The sequence below is a fragment of the Pinus tabuliformis genome, chromosome 3_2 (genome assembly GCF_031772625.1).
Source record: "Pinus tabuliformis cultivar Carrire ecotype Pingquan chromosome 3_2, CPIR1, whole genome shotgun sequence".
NCBI lineage: Eukaryota > Viridiplantae > Streptophyta > Pinopsida > Pinales > Pinaceae > Pinus > Pinus tabuliformis.
The window spans coordinates 1,122,742,927-1,122,764,256 of NC_142302.1; the positions used below are offsets into that span (position 1 = coordinate 1,122,742,927).

The 21,330-nt window shown below is 35.8% G+C and overlaps 1 protein-coding gene across 3 annotated transcripts in view; it reads left to right on the plus strand.

The window, feature by feature from the left end:
* The first annotated feature begins 7,962 nt into the window (after positions 1-7,962).
* Positions 7,963-21,330, plus strand: part of LOC149184622 (3-oxoacyl-[acyl-carrier-protein] synthase I, chloroplastic-like) — a 39,325-nt gene continuing 25,957 nt past the window's right edge. For 2 of the 3 annotated variants that reach the window (XM_089418954.1, XM_089418955.1), the window contains exons 1-3: positions 7,963-8,397; positions 17,274-17,705; positions 18,585-18,758. In XM_089418954.1, the coding sequence (XP_089275080.1) occupies positions 8,077-8,397; positions 17,274-17,705; positions 18,585-18,758 (927 nt within the window). In that variant the 5' untranslated portion in view covers positions 7,963-8,076. The remainder of the gene's footprint in view (positions 8,398-17,273; positions 17,706-18,584; positions 18,759-21,330) is intronic. The other variant, XM_089418956.1, reaches the window with a different exon arrangement.

The window sequence follows — 21,330 nt, forward strand, 5'->3', positions numbered from 1 at the left end:
AAAATAATAGAAAGATAAGTTGAAGATACGAGTTGAAAAAAGTAGTTTTTTTATTTTTTTCATTTTTTAATATTTTTACTTTCTTACTTCAAAACTGGTGAATCATCCCCCATGGTTGACATCATCATCTTGAAACCTATTAGTTCTTATAAAGTTGATTTTGGTTGTAGATTTTTTATTTGAGGCCCATTTTATTTGAGGTTCTTTTGCCTTCCACTATTAACAATGAACTGTAGTGGGGAACCCTTGACCCACATCTGTGAGTGGAAGAGATTACCCCCCTACTTTGGATCTTTGGACTCAATATTTTGCACCTTGGTTTTGACAATGCTGGCACTACATACTGCATCAATGATCTGTTTCTCCTTGCCAACATTTGGCTCAGATCCAAAACATGCATATGATTTTGAATCTTTTAGCTCGACCACCAATGACTGCTTGGTGCAACACGCATCTGTGTTGTGAGTGGGATCTTGTGGAACTCACACCACTTTCCTGTGTCCTTCTTTGTCTTCACCTTGTTATTCTTTACTTGCGGCTTTGATGGGTTGTCTTAACTTCCTCCACATTGGCTTTGTCCTTTCTTCTATGGTTTGGAGGTGCCTTTTCCCCGCTTTGGATTCGTAGATCCAAAGTCTCACTTCTTTTGTTTAAATTTATGCTAGATCTTGATATCATATCGATACGTTGTGCCAAGCGAGGATATGTCCAAGAACTCCATTTTCGCTTGGATGTATTTGTGCATATAGCCACGGTATTTGAGCACCATATGCCACTTATATTCCTTAATACCCAACTTTTTGCAGAGGGTATGAAAAATATTCGTGAACTTTGGCATGTCTTCATGGTCCCTTTCCTGTCGTAATGTGGTCCATTTTATGTACTTGTCTTTATAGCTCTCAATATTGTAATATTGTTCCTTGACAGTGTCTCCAAAAGAACTCCAAGAGGGTGCAACCGAAAGTAGTGAGGGTTCCTCCTTTTCCTTCTTCTCATAGTAAGTTTCCCAGCAATCCTTGACATGGGGGGCAGCCTTGAGGAGTGTAAAAGTAACATTTTCCCTACCAGAAAAATTATGTACTGAAATATATCATTCTAGCAAATTTAGCCATTTATGTAGTGTTTCATCGTCTATCTCACCTTCAAATATAGGAATATCAAATTTAACTTGTACCTTAAAGGGGGAGGGGCTTCCAAGGTGACAACTAGATGAAGATTATTTTCCCACTTGCATCTGCCAAAGGATCTAGGAAAAATTATCCATGTCATCTCGTTCCTTTGTCACTCGAGAACCTCTCTGAGCAACAATTTGAAAGGATACATTGCTCCCTCATCTTTCTTTTCCTGCACCATGAGAGGTCATCGAGGTCAGTGAAGCCAGTCTTGCAAGGGTTCAACCAGTTCATGTCCCAACTCCTTGTATCTCGACCTTGTTTGGGACATGCACAGAAAAACAGATAAATAATAGATCACTCATACACCACTGATCCAGAATTTTGTAGGAATAAAATGAAATACAGATTTAATAAAAAACACAGAGATATATTGAAACAAAACTTCAATTAATAAATAGAAAATATTGGAAACTATTTACATGTAGAAAGGAAACAAGCTAGATCAAGTGATGGTAGCTTATCTATGAGAAGAGATATGGTGGTACATTCCATCAGAACTGTGTTACAGCAAGGTTATGAAGCATTTTTATCTTGAATAAACATTGAAAACATCCAAAAACCTGATCCTAAAAGATAAAGTGCCAAAAAGTATGGGCCCGACGGGGTTAGTTGGAAATTCTACTTCTGGAAGTCGTAACTTTGGCATATGATCTCTGTTTTGCGTGCATGATAGCGTTAGAAAGGTCTATCCGAGGAAAAAAAAATTGACTGTCATTTAAAGATTCATGTTTTCCTATTTCCCCAAAAAACATCATTTAGGGCCTTAAAATGGATTCAAAAGTTCGGGACCTAAAAACTCCCAAAAATAGAAAATTGTTGAAATAGAAAATTGTGCTAAAAAATAGGAAACTGATAGAAAACAATACTAGGAGTCCAAGTGGAATAGGAAGGTAGCCACCAATATACACCTGGATCAAGAACAAACATGACAAGGACTTGGTAGAAAAGGCTATAAGTTATCTTTTTCAACATTTGTATTGATGCATTGATATCAATTTATAGTGCAAGGATGTAACACCCTCCTCCCACATCTACCCCAGCAATTGGGCAGTCGGGGTCAACATGCGACGAGAGGCCACTATGAGATTCGACCTCGTAATTCACCTTAAGGAAGTGGAAGTGATGGAAACACACCATACAGATATCCAACATCATCAACAAAAACCTCAGAGGACAAGTCAGCCACTCAGACAACCTGTCCCTAGGTCCCACTGATGTTTTAGGTCTCTTGGACCATAGTCACTCCAATGCCATGGAAAAGCGAGTGACCAACAACCTAAAGTCGCTTTCACAAGGCTATCTGCCAATGACTATGGACGAAAATTGTCAGTGTTATGCCACCGACTCCAGGATTTGAGCCACCTTTTTATGCCCAAAGCCTAGGTCACTGCCCAGAACTGAACCATCTCTTCAAATCAATGAATTAACATGGAAATTAAAACATTAAATCAAATACTTGTTCAATACCTTGACTGGATCCCTACTAGCCATCACCGACATTTTGTTAGACATATCGTCAACATGTAATCTATAGGTGTAAATAACAAAGTTAAGTGTCAAGATCTCATACTTATCTATGAATCGCTATGAACCATTGTTTCCTCCTGCCACTTGCTGCATTATCATCTATTAGGTCATAGACACATTATCCATTCACATACAAGTAAAAACATGTTGAGATCCATACATAATTGTTGTCATAAAATGTGCATATAACCAATATAATAGGAACAAAAAAAAATAAACATGATAGCCATAAAATCCATAAATACATCAGTACCTTTACACATGGAAATCAAGGAAATTATTTCTCATTAATGAATGCAATGAACCAACCGGAAACGGGACTACCACATTCGACCCGACTGTAGAATGGTTGAGCCAAATATCTCTTTAACCATTCACCCTCATGCCATATTACAAACATGAATGTGGGATCTCATAGAACACATCAATCCAAACTCATCCAGGGCTTCTAGAGGCCATCCACCTCAACCTATCAAATAATGATTCCACCTCAAGGTCGGGTATCACAAAACCATCGTAAGATTGGTCTCCATCCAAGCCTTCCAGGGATTCCAGATCATTTGTTCCAACCAAGTCTTCCAGGACTATTAACTCAACCCACAGTTGTCGATGGGCTTCCAGAATGTTTGTCCAACCAAGGCTTCCAGGACTAGTAACTCAACCAACCAAGGTCTTCCAGAGCGTTTTTCCAACCAAGGCTTCCAAGTCTAATAACTCAACCTGAGCTGTTATAGGGCTTCTAAAGTGTTTGTCCAACTAGGGCCTCCAAGAACTAATAAATGAACCCCAAGCTAAGGAATCATGAGAACCAACCAAAAAAAAATCATGAAATTAAACCCACAATCACCTTGGCTATCCTGGAAATGGTAAGGTTAGGCAATCCATTTTCAATCACGGCCATCCTCCATGCCTAATGACAGATCACAACCAACAAACCACATACAATGTGATGCATGCCAAAACTAGTGGAGAAACCATACATGCAACTTGTTACCTACAAGAAAATCTGATGTAGGTGCCTATGCCAATGTCTTCTTGCGCTTTCCTACTCTTCATTTGCCTTCTTTCTCCAAAAATCCAATTATGCCACACCCTCCAAGAGTGCTCCAAGAAAACTCTAAGTATCCAAGAGTATGAGAGAGAGAAAAATGAGAGAGATATCCAACAATGAATTGACAAAAGGTTACCAACTGATCCTCAAAATCCTTTTTATTAATGAGGCCTTTATTTTCTTCATTTTCCATTACTTTACTTTATTTTCCTCCTCACATGCAACCTGTGACTTTTCACTTCCTCTTTCTCCTAATTTCCATTAGTTTCATAAATAAATGTGTCAAAATGCCATTTAATGCCTTATCCATTGCCTTTGCCAATTTCCTTAGCCATAAACAACCAAATGAACACCCCTTAGGATGTCTTGCCCAACATTCAGCTTGGAATAAATGTCTAAGTCATCCATGATTATTGTTTTTAACATTTATTACATGGAATTTTCACCAGGGCTGTTACAGAACCCTCCCCCTTGGGGAACACCATCCTCGGTGTTCAATGACACCTATAACCAACACGGCTACTGAAAACAAAACATACTACCCATGGAGCTCTATAACATAGCTTGTGGCAGTATTTACAATGACCATCTGCTAAAGCAAAACATCATGACAACATGCCGCATAGTGGAGATTTATAACACAACTCATTACGGTATTTACAGTAATCACATATACACATAAGAGGAAATGTTGATGGAGCTCGGGGAGAGTTATGTGATACCCAACAGGTAATGTAAAACACATGTGAAGCTCGGTGTATGAGTAAGCATAGTGGAAGGTAATACTATGACAACCTGATGGACTAGTTGGGTCCATTGGTGTAAATGGACGATGACAGGGTAATCATGAGAAATGTAACTAGAAAAGGTAAAGTAAATGGACCTGAGATGTCGGATGGCTTGACTAAGTTGGGAATGGTGGTTCTCAATGTTGTTCATGAATAAAGGAGGTTCTCTTAACCTTGACCTTAATATCTAGTATTTATGTTGTGATCATGATTGCTTTATGCTAATGATTATATGCATATATGTATGTATGTGCGTTGTTATCTGACAGGGTCATTAAGGATGATGATTGTTTTATGCTAATGATTATATATGTGTCTATGTATCTATGTCACTATCTGACTGGTTCATCAAGAATCGTTCTTGTGGAGGAATGATTTCTTACACAGAAAAATGACATGAAGAGGTTCCTGGTCATATGAGGAATCAATTGGGAAGAGTAGTCATGACAAATATATGAGGTCAGAATCACATGAATATGAATTTATGTTGTATGCTTGTATTATGCCTATGTTTATGTTATGATAGGTAATGTGGAAGAATACATCAGCGAAATGATAGTAGTGTGGTCTACGACATGTTGGGAGAAGCATGGATAAGACACTGGTAGCAAGGCTGCTTGGTAAAGAGTCGGTGTGGTTTTGGATGTGTGGTACGATTGTTGTGCATATGTCGTATATGTTGTACATGTTGCATATATGATGATGTGTACATGCGGTGTGGTGTATATTTAGTGTGTGCAAGTGTTGATTATGTAATGTTATTTACGTGGTATAATACATATAGTGTTATATGAATGTTGCATATTCAGTGCTGGGTATAGATGGTGCTATGTACATGTTGGATATGCAGTATTGTGTGCATGATGGATATGTAGTGTTGTGTGCATGTGGTGTTGTGTACATGTTGTACAAGTGGTGTTGTGTGTGGGTGGGTTGTATACATGTCTTGCATGTGGCTTTGTGTACATGTGGTGTCACGTACATGTCATGCGCGTGATACTGTGTACATGTGGTATTGTGTACATGTTGTACAGTGGTGCAATGTACATATGGCGTTGTGTACATGTTGTGTAGGTGGTGTTGTGTACATGTGATGTTGTGCACATGGTGTGTAGGTGGTGCGGTGTACAGGCGGTACTGTGTACATGCTGTACATATGATACTGGTGCACGTGTGATATACATAGCATAAGATCTTTGTTTGACATTTAAACTTCATTTATTGAAAAAAAAAAACATTTAACCTCTTTTCCTTATAGTGCATAATTTTTTTTATTTTTTATACTTGAACAAGAATCTATATTAAGTAAAAATTTGTGTTTGCAGTACATTTATTGATTCTTGCTCACTGGTCTAAACTAAAAGATTCTTATTGCGAAACCTTAACCTCAAAATGTGAGCTTGAGACTATTAATGAACTACACAATTGGAAAGTGTAGACTTTCCATAAAGACTCAAAAAAGGTACAAACTTTTACTTCCATACTATTTAAGTGACTAAGGGAAGGAAGAAGCACCATGGGCAAGACCCAATCATATATCTAGAACATATTCATTTAAATTTGGACATCAAGTCAAGGGGAATTGATTGAATAGCTTATAAAGTAAGGCTTGAAGTGAAGCTATCCGATAGAGAGTTGTAAATTTTTCAATTTTTGATGCAGTGCAAAGATCTCATCTCTAGACTTCTGAAACATCCTGCGATGTTCTATAGGGATTTCCATAGAAGAAATGATACTAGAAACCAATTAATTGTGATTCAACTGGAGAGTATAGTATTCTTACTGTATTTTGGGCAATTGGCCATCTAGGACCATGTTGACTCTTGAACTACCTTCCATCTTTGTGATTAAGGAACCAAAGGATTCCTACACAACTTCCTTACACATCTAATATACATGAGTGTCTTTACCTCTTTAACTTTAGAAACCTCGATTTTGAGATACAAAGAGACCTATGTGGAATAGTAAAATAGATCACTCTACATAGACCTGACCAAACAAGCGATATTACAATTGCCGCAAAAGGTAAAATTTAGGGCTTCATCTTATGGGCTAACTGAATCCCAAACCAAAGATACTAGAACTTGACTAAGCTCATAACAAACAAGATGAGTGCACACTGGAGAAAAAAGCAAACAAGGTGACAAACAATGCAAAAGATACTAGAACTTGACTAAGCTCATAACAAACAAGATGAGTGCATCCTGGAGAATCAAGCAAACAAGGTGAATAAACAATGCAAAGAGAAATAGGTTGAAGGGTTATCGCCAAATATTATAGTAGCTTGATCCTGCCACTTGGAGACTTATTGTTTAATGTAATTCAAAGCTCTCAAACACTTGAATCACCACAAATCCAAAATTGGAATGAATTCTTCATTCAATTTTGCAACAAGTTCCATAGTATTTTTTGCCATTGACTTTTTTCCTAGTTTATTAGTAAAAATATATGTTAATATAATAAAATTATATATTAGTTATTAGAGGTTCAATTTTCCAATGATTTCTTATTGTAAATGAATTTATAAATTTCATATTTTAATAAAAATTATATAAAAAAAATTATTTGTTTAATTTGTTTTTTTGTGGGTGTTTTGATTTAGTCAAAATGTGTTTTAAAATACACAAATAAATTCAGCAACTTGGAACTTTTATGATGTTAACAGAGATCTACCAACGAAAACCTTAAATTTTAAATTTTGTCAAGAGCATTAAATGAATAGCAGTGAAAAAAACACTCCACACCTTCACCGAGTAAAGATCTACTTGGAAGATGCCAACGCCGGGATCCATCAAACTTGAATGGAGTTGTTGAGATGGTTGGCTGATGATAAAGGAAATGATTAATGGAAAACGAAATCCCACCACAATGATTTCAGAAGAAAGAAAGTGGTCTCTTTTCTTCAAAGTGGTCTCTTTTCTTCGGACCCGATGAAAAGAGACCACTTTGAAGAAAAGAGACCCGAAGAAAAGAGACCACTTTGAAGAAAAGAGACCACTTTCTTTCTTCTGAAATCATTGTGGTGGGATTTCGTTTTCCATTAATCATTTCCTTTATCATCAGCCAACCATCTCAACAACTCCATTCAAGTTTGATGGATCCCGGCGTTGGCCACTGAAAGAAAGTGGTCTCTTTTCTATATAAACATCTATGCACTTCGTTCCCATTAGCTGCTCCCAACTTGGTCAATTCAAGCTATTCGCTCGAATTCCTCACATGGCATCCCTGGATTCTAACTCGTCCATCCCAAGGAGCTCTTTTGCGCAATACGAAGGCCTACGACGAATCGAACCCGCGACGAATGGCCCACGATTTCCTTATAAGCTGAGACCTGGAACGTTTGTTGTTTTGTTGTTTTTTTTTTTTCTCTTAGCGAAATAGGTTGAGCTTAGTTCGGGACCAGTTCCCATATTGGATGGAATCACTAAAACTGGAACTTTGCTTTTAAGCAATTTGATTTGAGAGTTATTGTGTATTAGAATTAAATTTTTGAGTTTTGTGCGCAGGTGGTAGAAATAGCAAAACCAGAGCTATAATGGCGTCGGCTCCCAAACGAGAAAAGGATCCGAAGAAGCGGATCGTTATAACGGGAATGGGGCTCGTCTCTGCTTTTGGAAGCGACGCCGATAAGTTTTATGACAAACTTCTGGAGGGAGAGAACGGTATTAGGTTCATCGATCGATTCGATGCCTCGAGTTACAGTGTTAGATTTGCAGGCCAAATACGTGAGTTTTCTACGAAGGGGTACATTGATGGGAAGATTGACCGCCGGCTTGACGACTGTTGGAAATACAGTTTGGTCAGTGGGAAGATGGCTCTTGAAAATGCCCATCTATGCAAGAAAGAACTCGAGAAAGTACTTGCTATTTTTCTTTGGAGCCCATGATTTTTTTCCGTTTCCATTTTTCATTGATTTCTGAACTTGTTTATATTTTCAAATTAATGGTTGTAGAGTTAGATTATAAGGAAAAAAGGGGCCGTAAAGAAGAAATCCATCAGACCTGTATGTAATTCCACACACTCCGCCAAATTCATCTCAACTAGGTTGATCCCAAGGTCAAGTAAGTAAATATGTGATTTGTGAGTTTTTATGTATTTTATATATATATATTTATTTTTATTTTTATAGGGTGGAAAATCTATTATGATTTAATTGTTAAATTAGCAGTGGGATAGTTATTACACGCTGCCATTAGTTAATGTAAGTTGACTCATCACTGTTATTTGTCACTGTTATGCAATGGGACAGTCATTACTTGCTGTGATTTGCTAATACAAGTTGACTCATCTGTTGTGTGTGGAGCATGATTGTTCAAAGGTCTCTGTTTTAGCTGGATGTATACCCCAGGAAGTTTGTACACCCCTCCACGCGAGGGGTGCGGGGGGACAAGTTCCCCCCGCGGGGGTCTGGGGGGTCAATCCCCTCTGGTTGGGGGGTCCGAGGGCTAGCAGGCCGTTCATTAGGCGGATGATCTGATGGTAGAACTTATGTTTAGTTTAGGGTTTTTGGCCCTAGAAGGCAACCCCTGTCTTTGTATGAGGGCGTTGTATTTGAGGCTGTGTAATAGCTGTGTATTCTGTGAGCGAGAAACAAAGAGGTGAGACTGTGAGAGAAAACAGAAGATATTACAACGGATCTGCTGTAGGTTGTGTCTCTTCATTTTGCTGGATAATAAAAAGGAAGGACTGGTTGTTTGGGGTGGATGTAGCCCAAACTAGGTGAACCACATATATCTGTGTCTCTCTTGTTTTATGCGTTTTCTGTGTTTATATTTCTGCAATATTTTATGTGTTCCATTGCTCTGTAATATATAATTTTCTAACAACTGATATTAGAGCCGAAGGTCTATTTGACTGACAAATTCGCAGGAAAGAAAGGTTCGTCGTTCGAGTGGGAGCAATGGCGGAAGATGGTAAGTTTAGGGTCGAGAAATTTAACGGCCAAAACTTCTCACTATGGAAGATGCAGATGGAAGATTATTTGTATCAAAAAGATCTATACCTACCATTGCGCAGAAAAGCAAAGATGCCAACGGGTATGAAAGATGAAGAATGGAACCTTCTCGATAGAAAGGCACTCGGAACAATACGGTTGTGCCTTGCAGCGTCGATCGCTTTCAACATTTCGAAGGAAACAACGATAGAGGGTTTGATTAAGGCGTTGGAGAAACTATATGAAAAACCCTCGGCCTTAAACAAGGTATTTCTTATGAAACGGTTATTTAATATGAAGATGCCGGAAGGTGGATCTGTTGCAAATCATTTAAATGATTTTAATACTGTTACAAGTCAGTTATGTTCTGTAGGGATAAACTTTGATGATGAAGTTAGAGCTATGTTATTTTTGTGCTCATTGCCAGAAAGTTGGAATGGTTTAGTAATGGCCATTAGTAACTCTGTGTCTGGGTCTAGTATTTTAAAGTTTGATAATGTTGTCGGTGCTATCCTTAGTGAGGAAATGCGACGGAAAAGCTCCGGTGAGACATCGGGAAATGCTTTGAGTGCAGAGTCTAGGGAAAGAAAAATGGAAAGAGGAAAGAGCTCAGGATATCGCAGTAAATCAAGGAAAGACAGATCCAAGTCCAGATTGGGGATAGTGTGCTAGAAATGCGGAAAGAAAGGACACCTAAAGAAACACTGTAGATCTCGGAAGGGAAAAGAAGGTGATTCACAACAAGAAAACAATCATGAAGCAAATGTGATAGGTGAGGTGTTACAAGATTCTTTGATTCTTTCTTTTAAAAATATTACTAATTCATGGGTGGTAGATTCAGGGGCCTCATTCCATGCCAAATCTGATAAGAAATACTTTCATGACTATGTTCAAGGAGATTTTGGACAAGTTCGTTTGGGTGATGATAAACCCTGTAAAATTGTTGGAATGGGTAAGGTTCTTGTAAAACAATGGAATGGAAACCAATGGCTACTAAAGGAGGTAAGGCATGTTCCAGATCTAAGGAAAAATCTGATTTCAATAGGGCAGTTAGGCGGTGAAGGTTGTGTGACAACCTTCACAGATAAAACTTGGAATGTCACCAAAGGAGCCCTGCTAATAGCAATGGTATTTTTAACTCTGTTAATGCTTTAACTTCCAAAGGAGCAGATGCAGCATTATGGCATCATAGGCTTGGACACATGAGTGAAAAGGGGATGAAGATTCTTCACTCAAAGAATTTGTTGCCGGGTTTGAAGAATGTTGATTTGGACTTCTGTGAGAATTGCATTCATGGAAAACAGAAGAGAATCATATTTCTTAGAGTTGGGAAAGAAAAGAAGAATGAAAAACTAGAGCTTGTGCATACAGATGTATGAGGACCTGCTCAGGTATCATCTCTCGGTGGCTCTCGTTATTATGCTACTTTTATTGATGATGCAACTAGAAAAACTTGGATTTATTGTATTAAGAATAAATCTGATGTATTTGATACTTTCAAGAAATGGAAAGCTTTGGTTGAGATTGAGACATGAAAGAAATTGAAGTGTCTTAGATCAGACAATGGTGGTGAATATTGCAGCAAAGAGTTTGATAGGTACTGTTCAGAGCATGGAATTCGAAGGGAGAAGACAATTCCAAGAACACCACAAGAAAATGGTGTGTCCGAAAGGATGAACAAAACAATCATGGAGCGTGCAAGGTGCAGAGATTGCATGCAGGATTGCCTTTACAGTTTTGGGCAGATGCTGTAGATACTGCTATTTATCTAATAAACAGAGGGCCTTCAAGTTCCTTGGATGGTGGTGTTCTGGAGGAAGCATGGACAGGTAGAAAGGTAAACTACTCTTTTTTAAAGCCTTTTGGTTGTGAGGCCTTTGTCCATATTGATAAAGAAAATAGAACAAAGCTTAAGGCAAAGTCAAAGAAATGTACCTTTATTGGATATGGTGTTAATGATTTTGGTTATCGCTTATATGATTATGAAAATCACAAAATCATTAGGAGCAGAGATGTAATATTCAATGAAAGGGTCTTGTATAAGAATCAGTTGCAAGAAAAGAAACAGGAAAAAGAAAACAAGGAATATGCAGTTTTTGATGAAATCACTGAAAAAATAAAGGTGCCTGAAAATAATAATAATCAACAACCACAACAGCAACAACCACCACAACAACAACAAGCACCCCAAACAGCTAAAAGTGGTGTTAGAATATCTACTAGGATAAGTAGACCCCCTGAACGATACTCTCCTTCATTATATTATTTATTGTTGACTAATGTCGGTGAACCGGAATGTTATGAAGAAGCAATGCAGGTTGAAAGCGGGAAGAAGTGGGAGGTATCCATGGAATAAGAGATGGATTCCTTAATGCATAACCAGACTTGGGACTTAGTCAGGTTGCCTGCAGGTAAAACTACATTGCAGAATAAATGGGTTTACAAGCTGAAGGAAGAAGATGGAGGAAAACAGAGATACAAAGCTAGACTTGTGGTGAAGGGGTTTGCACAGAAAAAGGTATTGATTTTGATGAAATATTTTCTCCTGTTGTTAAAATGACTTCAATCAGAACTATTTTAAGTCTAGTGGCAGTTGAAGATTTGCATCTTGAGCAGTTAGATGTAAAAACAGCCTTCTCCATGGGGATTTGGAGGAAGAGATATATATGCAGGAGCCACAAGATTATGAAGTAAAAGGGAAGGAGAAACTAATGTGTAGGTTGAAGAAGAACTTGTATGGCTTAAAACGGGCTCCAAGGCAGTGGTATCTAAAATTTGACAAGTTTATGTCTGAACAAGGTTATACTAGATGTCACTTTGATCATTATGTTTATCTAAAAAAGCAAAATGATGGAAGCTATATTATATTGTTATTGTATGTAGATGACATGCTTGTTGCAGGATCTAACATGCAGGAAATAAATGTGCTCAAAATAAAATTGGCAAATTCATTTGCAATGAAGGATTTGGGAGCTGCAAAACAAATCCTTGGTATGAGAATAACTAGAGACAGAAAAAATCGTAAATTAACATTGTCTCAGAATGAGTACATACAAAAGGTGTTGAAAAGATTTAACATGCACAATGCAAAACTAGTTAGTACACCTTTTGCTAGCCATTACAAACTTAGTAAGGAAATGTGCCTAAAGACCCAAGAAGACATGGATTATATGTCTAAAGTTCCATATGCATCAGCAGTTGGAAGTTTAATGTATGCAATGGTCTGCACAAGGCCTGATATTGCACATGCAGTGGGAGTTGTAAGTAGGTACATGAACAATCCAGGAAATGAACATTAGATGGTGGTGAAATGGATTCTCAAATATTTGAAAGGTACCACAAATCAAGCATTATGCTTTGGTGGTTCAAACATTTCCCTACAGGGATATGTTGATGCAGATATGGCAGGTGACAGAGATAATAGGGGGAGCACTACAGGATATGTATTTACTGTTGCTGGAACAACTGTCAGTTGGGTTTCAAAAATCCAAAGTGTTGTTGCACTTTCAACAACAGAAGCAGAGTATGTTGCTGCTACAGAGGTTAGTAAAGAAATGATTTGGTTACAAAGGTTTATGGGTGAATTCAGTAAGGAGCATGATATGAGCACGTTATACAGTGATAGCCAAAGTGCCATTCATCTTGCAAAGAACTCAGCATTTCATTCTAGGACTAAACACATACAGCTCAAGTACCATTTCATACGATCAGTATTGGAAGATGGAGAGTTGAAGCTTGGAAAAGATACACACTAGCCAGAATCCTGCAGATATGCTAACAAAAGTTGTAACTAGGGAGAAACTAAGAACATGCTCAGTTTCAATTGGTCTTCAAGGATGACGATGAAGATGAGAAACAGCCAGGTCCAAAGAGGAGTCATTGTCCAGCAAATGAAGCAGCGGTGGAGTTGCTACAATCATTCTCCAAGTGGGAGATTGTTGTGTGTGGAGCATGATTGTTCATAGGTCTTTGTTTCAGCTGGATGTATACCCCAGGAAGTTTGTACACCCCTCCACGCGGGGGGGTGCGGGGGGGACTTGTCCCCCCCGCGAGGGACCGGGGGGGGCGATCCCCCCCAGCTGGGGGGTCCGGGGGCCAGCGGTCCCCCGACAGGGGCTCGGGGGCAGTGCCCCTGAAGCTAAAAACAGATGTAAAATTGCCTTATAAAAGTATAGTAATTTCTAGTCAATCTGGGCCATTCATTAGGCGAATGATCCGATGGTAGAACTTATGTTTAGTTTAGGTTTTTTTCCCTAGAAGGCAACCCCTCTCTTTGTATGAGGGCATTGTATTTGAGGCTGTGTAATCGCTATGTATTCTATGAGCGAGAAACAGAGAGGTGAGACTGTGAGAGAAAACAAAGGATATTACAGCGGATCTGCTGTAGGTTATGTCTCTTCATTTTTGTTGGATAATAGAAAGGAAGGACTAGCTGTTCGGGGTGGACGTAGCCCAAACTGGGTGGACTACGTATATCTGTGTCTCTCTTGTTTTATGCGTTTTCTGTGTTTATATTTCTGCAATATTTTATGTGTTCCATTGCTCCGTAATATATAATTTTCTAACATCATCATTGTTATGTAGTGGGACAGTCATTACTAACTACCATCTCCTAATGCAAGTTGACTCATCAATTTTATTTATCATTATTATTTTGGAAAAACCACACCCCCTAGTATTACTTATTGGTAGTCAATAAAAAGAAATAGATTCTCACATGTTAAATCTTAAGCAACCCTTAAATAAACAAAAGCAATTTAAGAACATACTAAAAACTCATAAATTCAATATGCTTTATATTCATATATACATACATATGTTTATTTTTATAAATATAATATATATTAAAAATTTATATAAATAATAAACAATTTATAATAAAGTCTTAAACATTTTATTATATCTTTAATTATATTAAAATAAATAAATTTTAATTCCAAAATTTTAAAGTATAAGAAGGGATCAAATTTTGTAAAACCATATTAAAATTTTACACTTGAAAAAATTTAACTTTTTAAATAATTGATACATACCCAACTAAAATAAATATATACTAGTTTTATATCAAACTAAAATAAATATATAGTAGTTTATATAATATTATTAATATTATATATAAATTTAACATTTCTATATAAATTTTATTTTTTTTATTAAAATTTTATAATATATAAAAAAACCTTATAATATATATACATTTGTGGTATTTTTTATTTTCATATTTTATAATTTATTTTTTAATATGATATATGTATATTGAGTTTATTTATCTATATAAATATTATTTCAAGTATTAAGTTTTTATATGTTTATTAATTAAATTTAAATATAAATATATGAAATATCAAGACTATAAATATGAATCATCATTATTTTAATTTAGATGGTAAAATAAGTCTACCAGAGACAACTCAATTGACCATCATGGTGTTATGGTGTATTATGTATATTGTGAGATTTAAGGTTTAAATCTCAATTGGGAGTTTAGCCCCCCACAAAAAAAAATAGATGATAAGATGATTCTATTTCAACTTAAGGTGGATGAGGATTTGTTGACAATTTTTTTTAATTGAGGGTCTAGATTGATTTTCAAGGGAATATGCTCAGGATATGTTTAGTCTTAATGCTTATCAATTTACAGAGCAAATTGGCCTATTACTTTTAATAAATTAAAAAAAATAGATTCATGCCAAGTAGCTGCCCACCCACCAATTTCCTCCCCGATAAGTTCCTCATTATTATTTATAACATTCATTTATAATTCCTTTTTTCTTAAGTTAAAGTTACACATAACCTTTTTATACATGATTAATCAGATAAATGTGTGCATTAGTAAAGAATTCTTCATATTGCAATAGTTTTTTGGTTATATTTATGAAGTCTTAGACTATATCAACTACACGAATATTTTTAATGTAGTTATACTAATTCATATATATTTCAAAAAATATTCTTATTTCTAATTCTATTAAAACTTTGGTAATGTATATTCTTATTTTTAATATATATTCTTATTTTTAAATCTATTAAAACTTTCCTAATATATAATATTCATATTTCTAATTCTATTAAAACTTTTATAATATATAAATATTCTTATTTCTAATTCTATTATAACTCTCATACATATAAATTTTCATTAAAATTAAATTTTAATATAATAAATTTTAATTTAGCAAAGTTTATTATTTTTATTAGTTTTTACTTCTTATTTTCAATATTGCATTTTTATTTTTATTATTATTCTATTTATTATTTTAGTACAACATTTTCCCATGTAAAGTATTTTCAACCTAATATACATTATTTAAATTAAAATATACATATTTATAATTATATAAATACAAACAATATTTATTTTATAATAAAATAATAAATATTATATATTATTGAATTTAATTTTCAATAAATGCAACTTAAAGAAAATATATTTTACTCTATTATACTTTATCCTGAAGTATTTATCTTTGATAAAATTTAGAAACTATTGAAAATCTAAATAGAGGTTTAATATGCATATTTCCATACTTCACATTTGAGTGAAAGTGTACATATCAATATTTAATAGTAAGTGTGAGAGTATATAGAAAAGAGTACGTTGGTATTAAGGTCCATTGTGAGTTGAAAGTGCACATTTGAATGCTCAATAGGTGAGACATGAAGTATATGGGGTGAGGAGTTAAAGTGTGCATTTCAATATTTGAGAGTCAATCGATGAGAGATGAAGTATATGGGTGAGGAGTTAAAGTGTACATTTCAATATTTAATAGTGAAGGTGAGAGGAGTAGGTTTGGATTAAGGTTCATTGTCAGTTGAACGTGTACATTTCAACTACAGAAATACACTGGAACTCCATGTCCAGTTTGAGTTGAACACTGAATTTATTTTAAAATACACAAATAAATTCAGCAACCTGGAATTTTTATGATGTTAACAGAGATCTATCAACGAAAACATACTAGACTTAGATAAAAAGAAAAAATTGACATTTTAAATTTTGTCTAGAGCTTTAAATGAATAGCAGTGAAAAACACACTCCACACCTTGACCCACTGAAGTTATACATGGAATATGCCAACACCGTGATCCATCAAACTTGAATGAATTTGTTGAGATTGTTGGTAGTTGAGATGGACAACTAATATTTACAAGTTTATTGAAAGTTAGAAAAAAGGAAAAAATTGATAAAACACTCCATACCTTGATTGAGTGAAGTTATACTTGGAATATGCCAAAGCCGGGATCCATCAAACTTAAATGACTTTGTTGAGATTGTTGGTGGTTGAGATAGGCAACCATGGAATATGCCAAAGCCGGGATCCATCAAACTTGAATGAATTTGTTGAGATTGTTGGTCGTTGAGATAGGTAACCAATATTATTGAGTTATAAATATTTTGGATAATATAGGTTTATAATTAGATTTAAATAAATATATTATTTAGTAATGAACCTAATGAACATATATTACCTCACGTAGACTTGTAAATATTTTATCATTGAGACAATTGGCTGTTGAGAATACAGTTACATTTAAACAAATACATTATTTAGTGATGAGCATATTCTACTCTACTTATTAATGATCCAATAGACTTGTAAATATTCTCTGCGGTTGAGATGGTTGGCTGTTGAGAAAAGAGATGGCTAATGGAAAACAAGATTCCACCAGAAGGATACTGATAGGAGTTGTTTTTAGTGCGACATTTTGGAAGTTTTTATGGGCGAGGAGTTAAAGTGTAAATTTCAACATTTAACATAGACTGTATTGCATTAACATGACTCTTCTTTTCCTCACAGGTAGACAAGGAGCGTATAGGGGTGCTGGTGGGAACGGCCATGGGTGGCCTTACAACTCACGCTACTGGAATAGAGGCTCTTGTACAGTTGGGCATCAGGAAGGTTTCACCATTTCTTATTCCTTATTCCATCACGAACATGGGATCTGCATTGTTGGCAATTGATACGGGATTTTCGGGTCCGACGTACTCAATTTCAACAGCATGTGCAACAGCAAATTACTGTCTACATGCAGCTGCAAATCATATTCGCAGAGGTGAAGCAGATATCATGCTTGCAGGTGGCACAGAAGCTTCGATTTTGCCGTGTGTTGTGGGTGGATTTATTGCTTGTAAGGCCCTTTCACAGAGGAATGACGACCCACAGACAGCTTCCAGACCGTGGGACAAGGATCGTGATGGCTTTGTCATGGGTGAAGGTGCTGGCGTGCTGGTAAGCTTAGGCTGAACTCACTGTGCATATTTTTCTATGTTACTGGTTTATGCAAAATGTAGAAGATAAGACAGTAATCATAGTTTAGAGTTACATTTTGATCTTATTCTTTTTAGTCAGATTTCAGAATTATTTTCAAATTAGAAATTAAATTAAGTTCAATTATACTGTTATTTTAATTGTTTGAATTCAATTTGACTTGTTAATTCTAGAAATATTTTGGATTTAATCTGATATAATTCACTTCAAAAAAAAATTGGAGTTGTTACTGGTGCGATTTTTTGGAGTTTTTATGGTGGTTTTTTAGATGAATTTCTCTAAAATTTAGCAGGAATTTATTGAAATCACAAGTTTGATGGGTAATCTTGTGCAATCTAAGTGCCCTAGGTATTTTCGAGGGTGCTGAATCCATATATATAGTCAAAAAAACTAGTTTAAATAACATAAATCCAGATTTCACCTCAAATTTTTCTACAGGATTCTTTCACAAAAAAGTCCAAAATGTCACACTAAAAACAACTCTTTTTTTCAATATTCCTAAATCTACAATTGGAATATATACATACAGAATGTTATACTGTTACCCTTATCATTGATGTCCATGGACTGATCTGAATTTTTAGCCATTCGGTATAGAATTGGAATGTTTTAATTTTCAATGGCCATGAGCGTAGATGCATCACTTAGCCCTCTTTGTGAACAACAGTCAAGTTACTCAAATATACTGCCTTGTGATAAATTTGGCTTTGGCTTAGAGTTAACTAGACAAAAATAATATTTCGAAATTTTCAAAGACCATTTCAGACTATGAGCAATTCAGAGTATAAGAACGAACATGGGGATTTTGGTAAAGCATAGTTTGTGTTTTTCCCAAACCAGGTTATGGAAAGTCTTGAGCATGCAAGGAAGCGAGGAGCCCCCATAATAGCCGAGTACCTCGGTGGAGCTGTCAGTTGTGATGCTTATCACATGACGAATCCACGTGCTGATGGGCTTGGAGTTTCAATCTGCATTCGGAAATGCCTGGAAGATGCAGGAGTTTCACCAGAGGAGGTAAGTTTCTCCAATGTTTTACCAGTGATGTGGAATTACTTAAAATAGTTTTCTATAATTTTCAGTTGTGTAGAATTACTTTATATTTTAATGGAACTTTGGCAAAAAGCGTTCTAACGAATCTTACCCAAAGGTTGACGGATGAATAATCATATTGCCCGGCATTAGAATAGCGAAGTCATATTTATATTTATCACCTATACTAATATTTATTTATATAAACTTGTATATTAATATTTAGTTATATAAACTTGTTGGTTATTGTTAAACAGTTTTTTAATGATTTTAGAAGGTTGTTAGATAATAGTTATATTAAGTAATTTTTTAATTTTTTTTTTATTTTAATAATAAAAAAATTACACTAGTTGGGTTAATGTGGAACTATATTAGAGGTAGTAAAGTAGAGATTCAAGAATTTGTATAATTGGAGGAGAGTCCACGAAAAATAAAGAAAAAAATCATTTGTTTCTTGATACCAGCAAAAAGAGGTAATATTTGATTATTGAGTTGTTCAAAACTCTTTTCATCTTTTTCTTGCGAACATCAATCTATCCCAATAAATCGCTGGGAGTAGATAACATGGAGACAATGGTTGCATTTCCATCTCCAAAGAATTTGCAATAGTGGTTGCTTCTTTATCACTCTCCAATTGATTTGATTTGTGAAGACATGTATGTCCACTCATGGATGAAGCTAGGATCATGGTTATATCTCTCTTCTCCATTCGAGGGATTCAAATGAAAGTGGGGAGATGGTGAAGGAGGACAAGGGATCACAAACTCTATGGGATGAGTTGGTGATGTGCATGGGTGAGTTGAGGATGAAGGGCTAGATTTTGTTGTTGCATGTTAGCTTGCTTGTGAAATCAGAAATTCTTATATAATTTTGGATCTTGCCATCATCAATTATTTTTCTTGGCATCAAGGGGATGACAATGCCCTTAAGAAAAAGAGAAAGCATTTTGGGGATGACTTGGTTGTTGATAGGACCTACAATAGAAGGTTGTGTTTTCATAATCCAGTCGATGCAAATATGTTATGTTATTCTAATTAAGAAGCATCCTATCAGGGAGCCCTTTGTTAAGATCTATTTCGACCAAATGTTACAATACTCCTCTCAATCCAATTTGTATCTATCTTAATAAAACAACCTAAAGAGTTTCCTACATAAGCTAAGATATTCGGAGTGAACAAATGAATGCGCATATTAGGAATCCTTACCCAAAATAGATTGCCTAGAGCCGCTATCGATAAAGGGTTGAATTTAGGAAACCATTACTTAAAGGAGAGCTTAGAGAAACCCCAAAACTAAGGGCCTTTATAAAAAACTCTTTGATGGCCCTCTCAATTTTTGAAAAAAAATTATACAATGAAGGTTAACCTTGAGATATCTTTGGAAGTCGGTTGCAAGAGGCTTGGCTTTAGAGCATCCTTAAGGATCGTGGTTGAGAGAAAGAGGGAATACCCCGGCCTTTGGCTCGTCCATTTAGTACTGAGACTTAGAGGATTAAGGCATGCTTAGATATACCACAATATTAGAGAAAAAAACCCTTGTTGAAGGTTCCTAGCCCCATGTAGGAGTTGCATTTAGATGGAATAGATTCCTAATTGATCCTAGAATCGGGTTGCAAGTGTAGAGACAAAGTTAGCAGCTCCCACCTATAGGTAGTGGGTACCCCTTGAGAGCAGCCTCACAAAGATCGAATAGCTCGAGCGATTTGAAGTGATGGCATCATCTTGAAGGAAGGAAGAACCTTGCTGCAAAAAAAACCCTCATGGTTTAATGAATCTATAGCGATGGCGAGACAATGAGGGAGCTCCAAACAAAGAGAAGAATCCTGAAGCTAAAAATCCCCAAGCGACAGGGCAACATTTGAAGGATTTAGGGTTTCCATCATGATCCTTGAAAATCCTTTCATTATTTCAAATTTAGAGCTAACATTCTCGATCTCATGCACGACCTCCCTACCCTCTACAACTTGCCCAAATACAATGTGCTTTCCATCTAGCCATGAGGTCTGTGCAATACAGATAAAAAACTAAGATTCATTAGTGTTAGGGCTGGTGTTGGCCATGCTGAGCATGTCCGACACAGTATGCTTCTTTACAAAGTTCTTATTGTCAAACTTCTCGTCATAGATTGACTTGCCACCAATGCCATTTTCCTGGCACATGAACCTTCAGAACACGCAGTGGAATATTGAACCCTTGAAGTGTATGGAATCACTAGAGAGGCATTGACACATAGAAGCTCACGGTTATCTTAGGCACCAAAACGATGTAGAGCTCCATAATTGTCTGGGTGATTGGGGCACCACTGACCTACATATCAAAGAAAACCTTTGGGTTTGGAATCCTTAGTTCGAATCCACTGGGTTGTTTATAGAAGCACAAGTGAATTTCAACAATGATAAAATAGTATATTTATTTTCCCTGACAAACCTTTCATACATATATATATATATATATATAGATATATGATTTTTAAATCCACCAATATAATTGTACATATAAATATATGAACGTTTTGTGAAAAATAAATAAATAAATAAATATATATATATATATATATA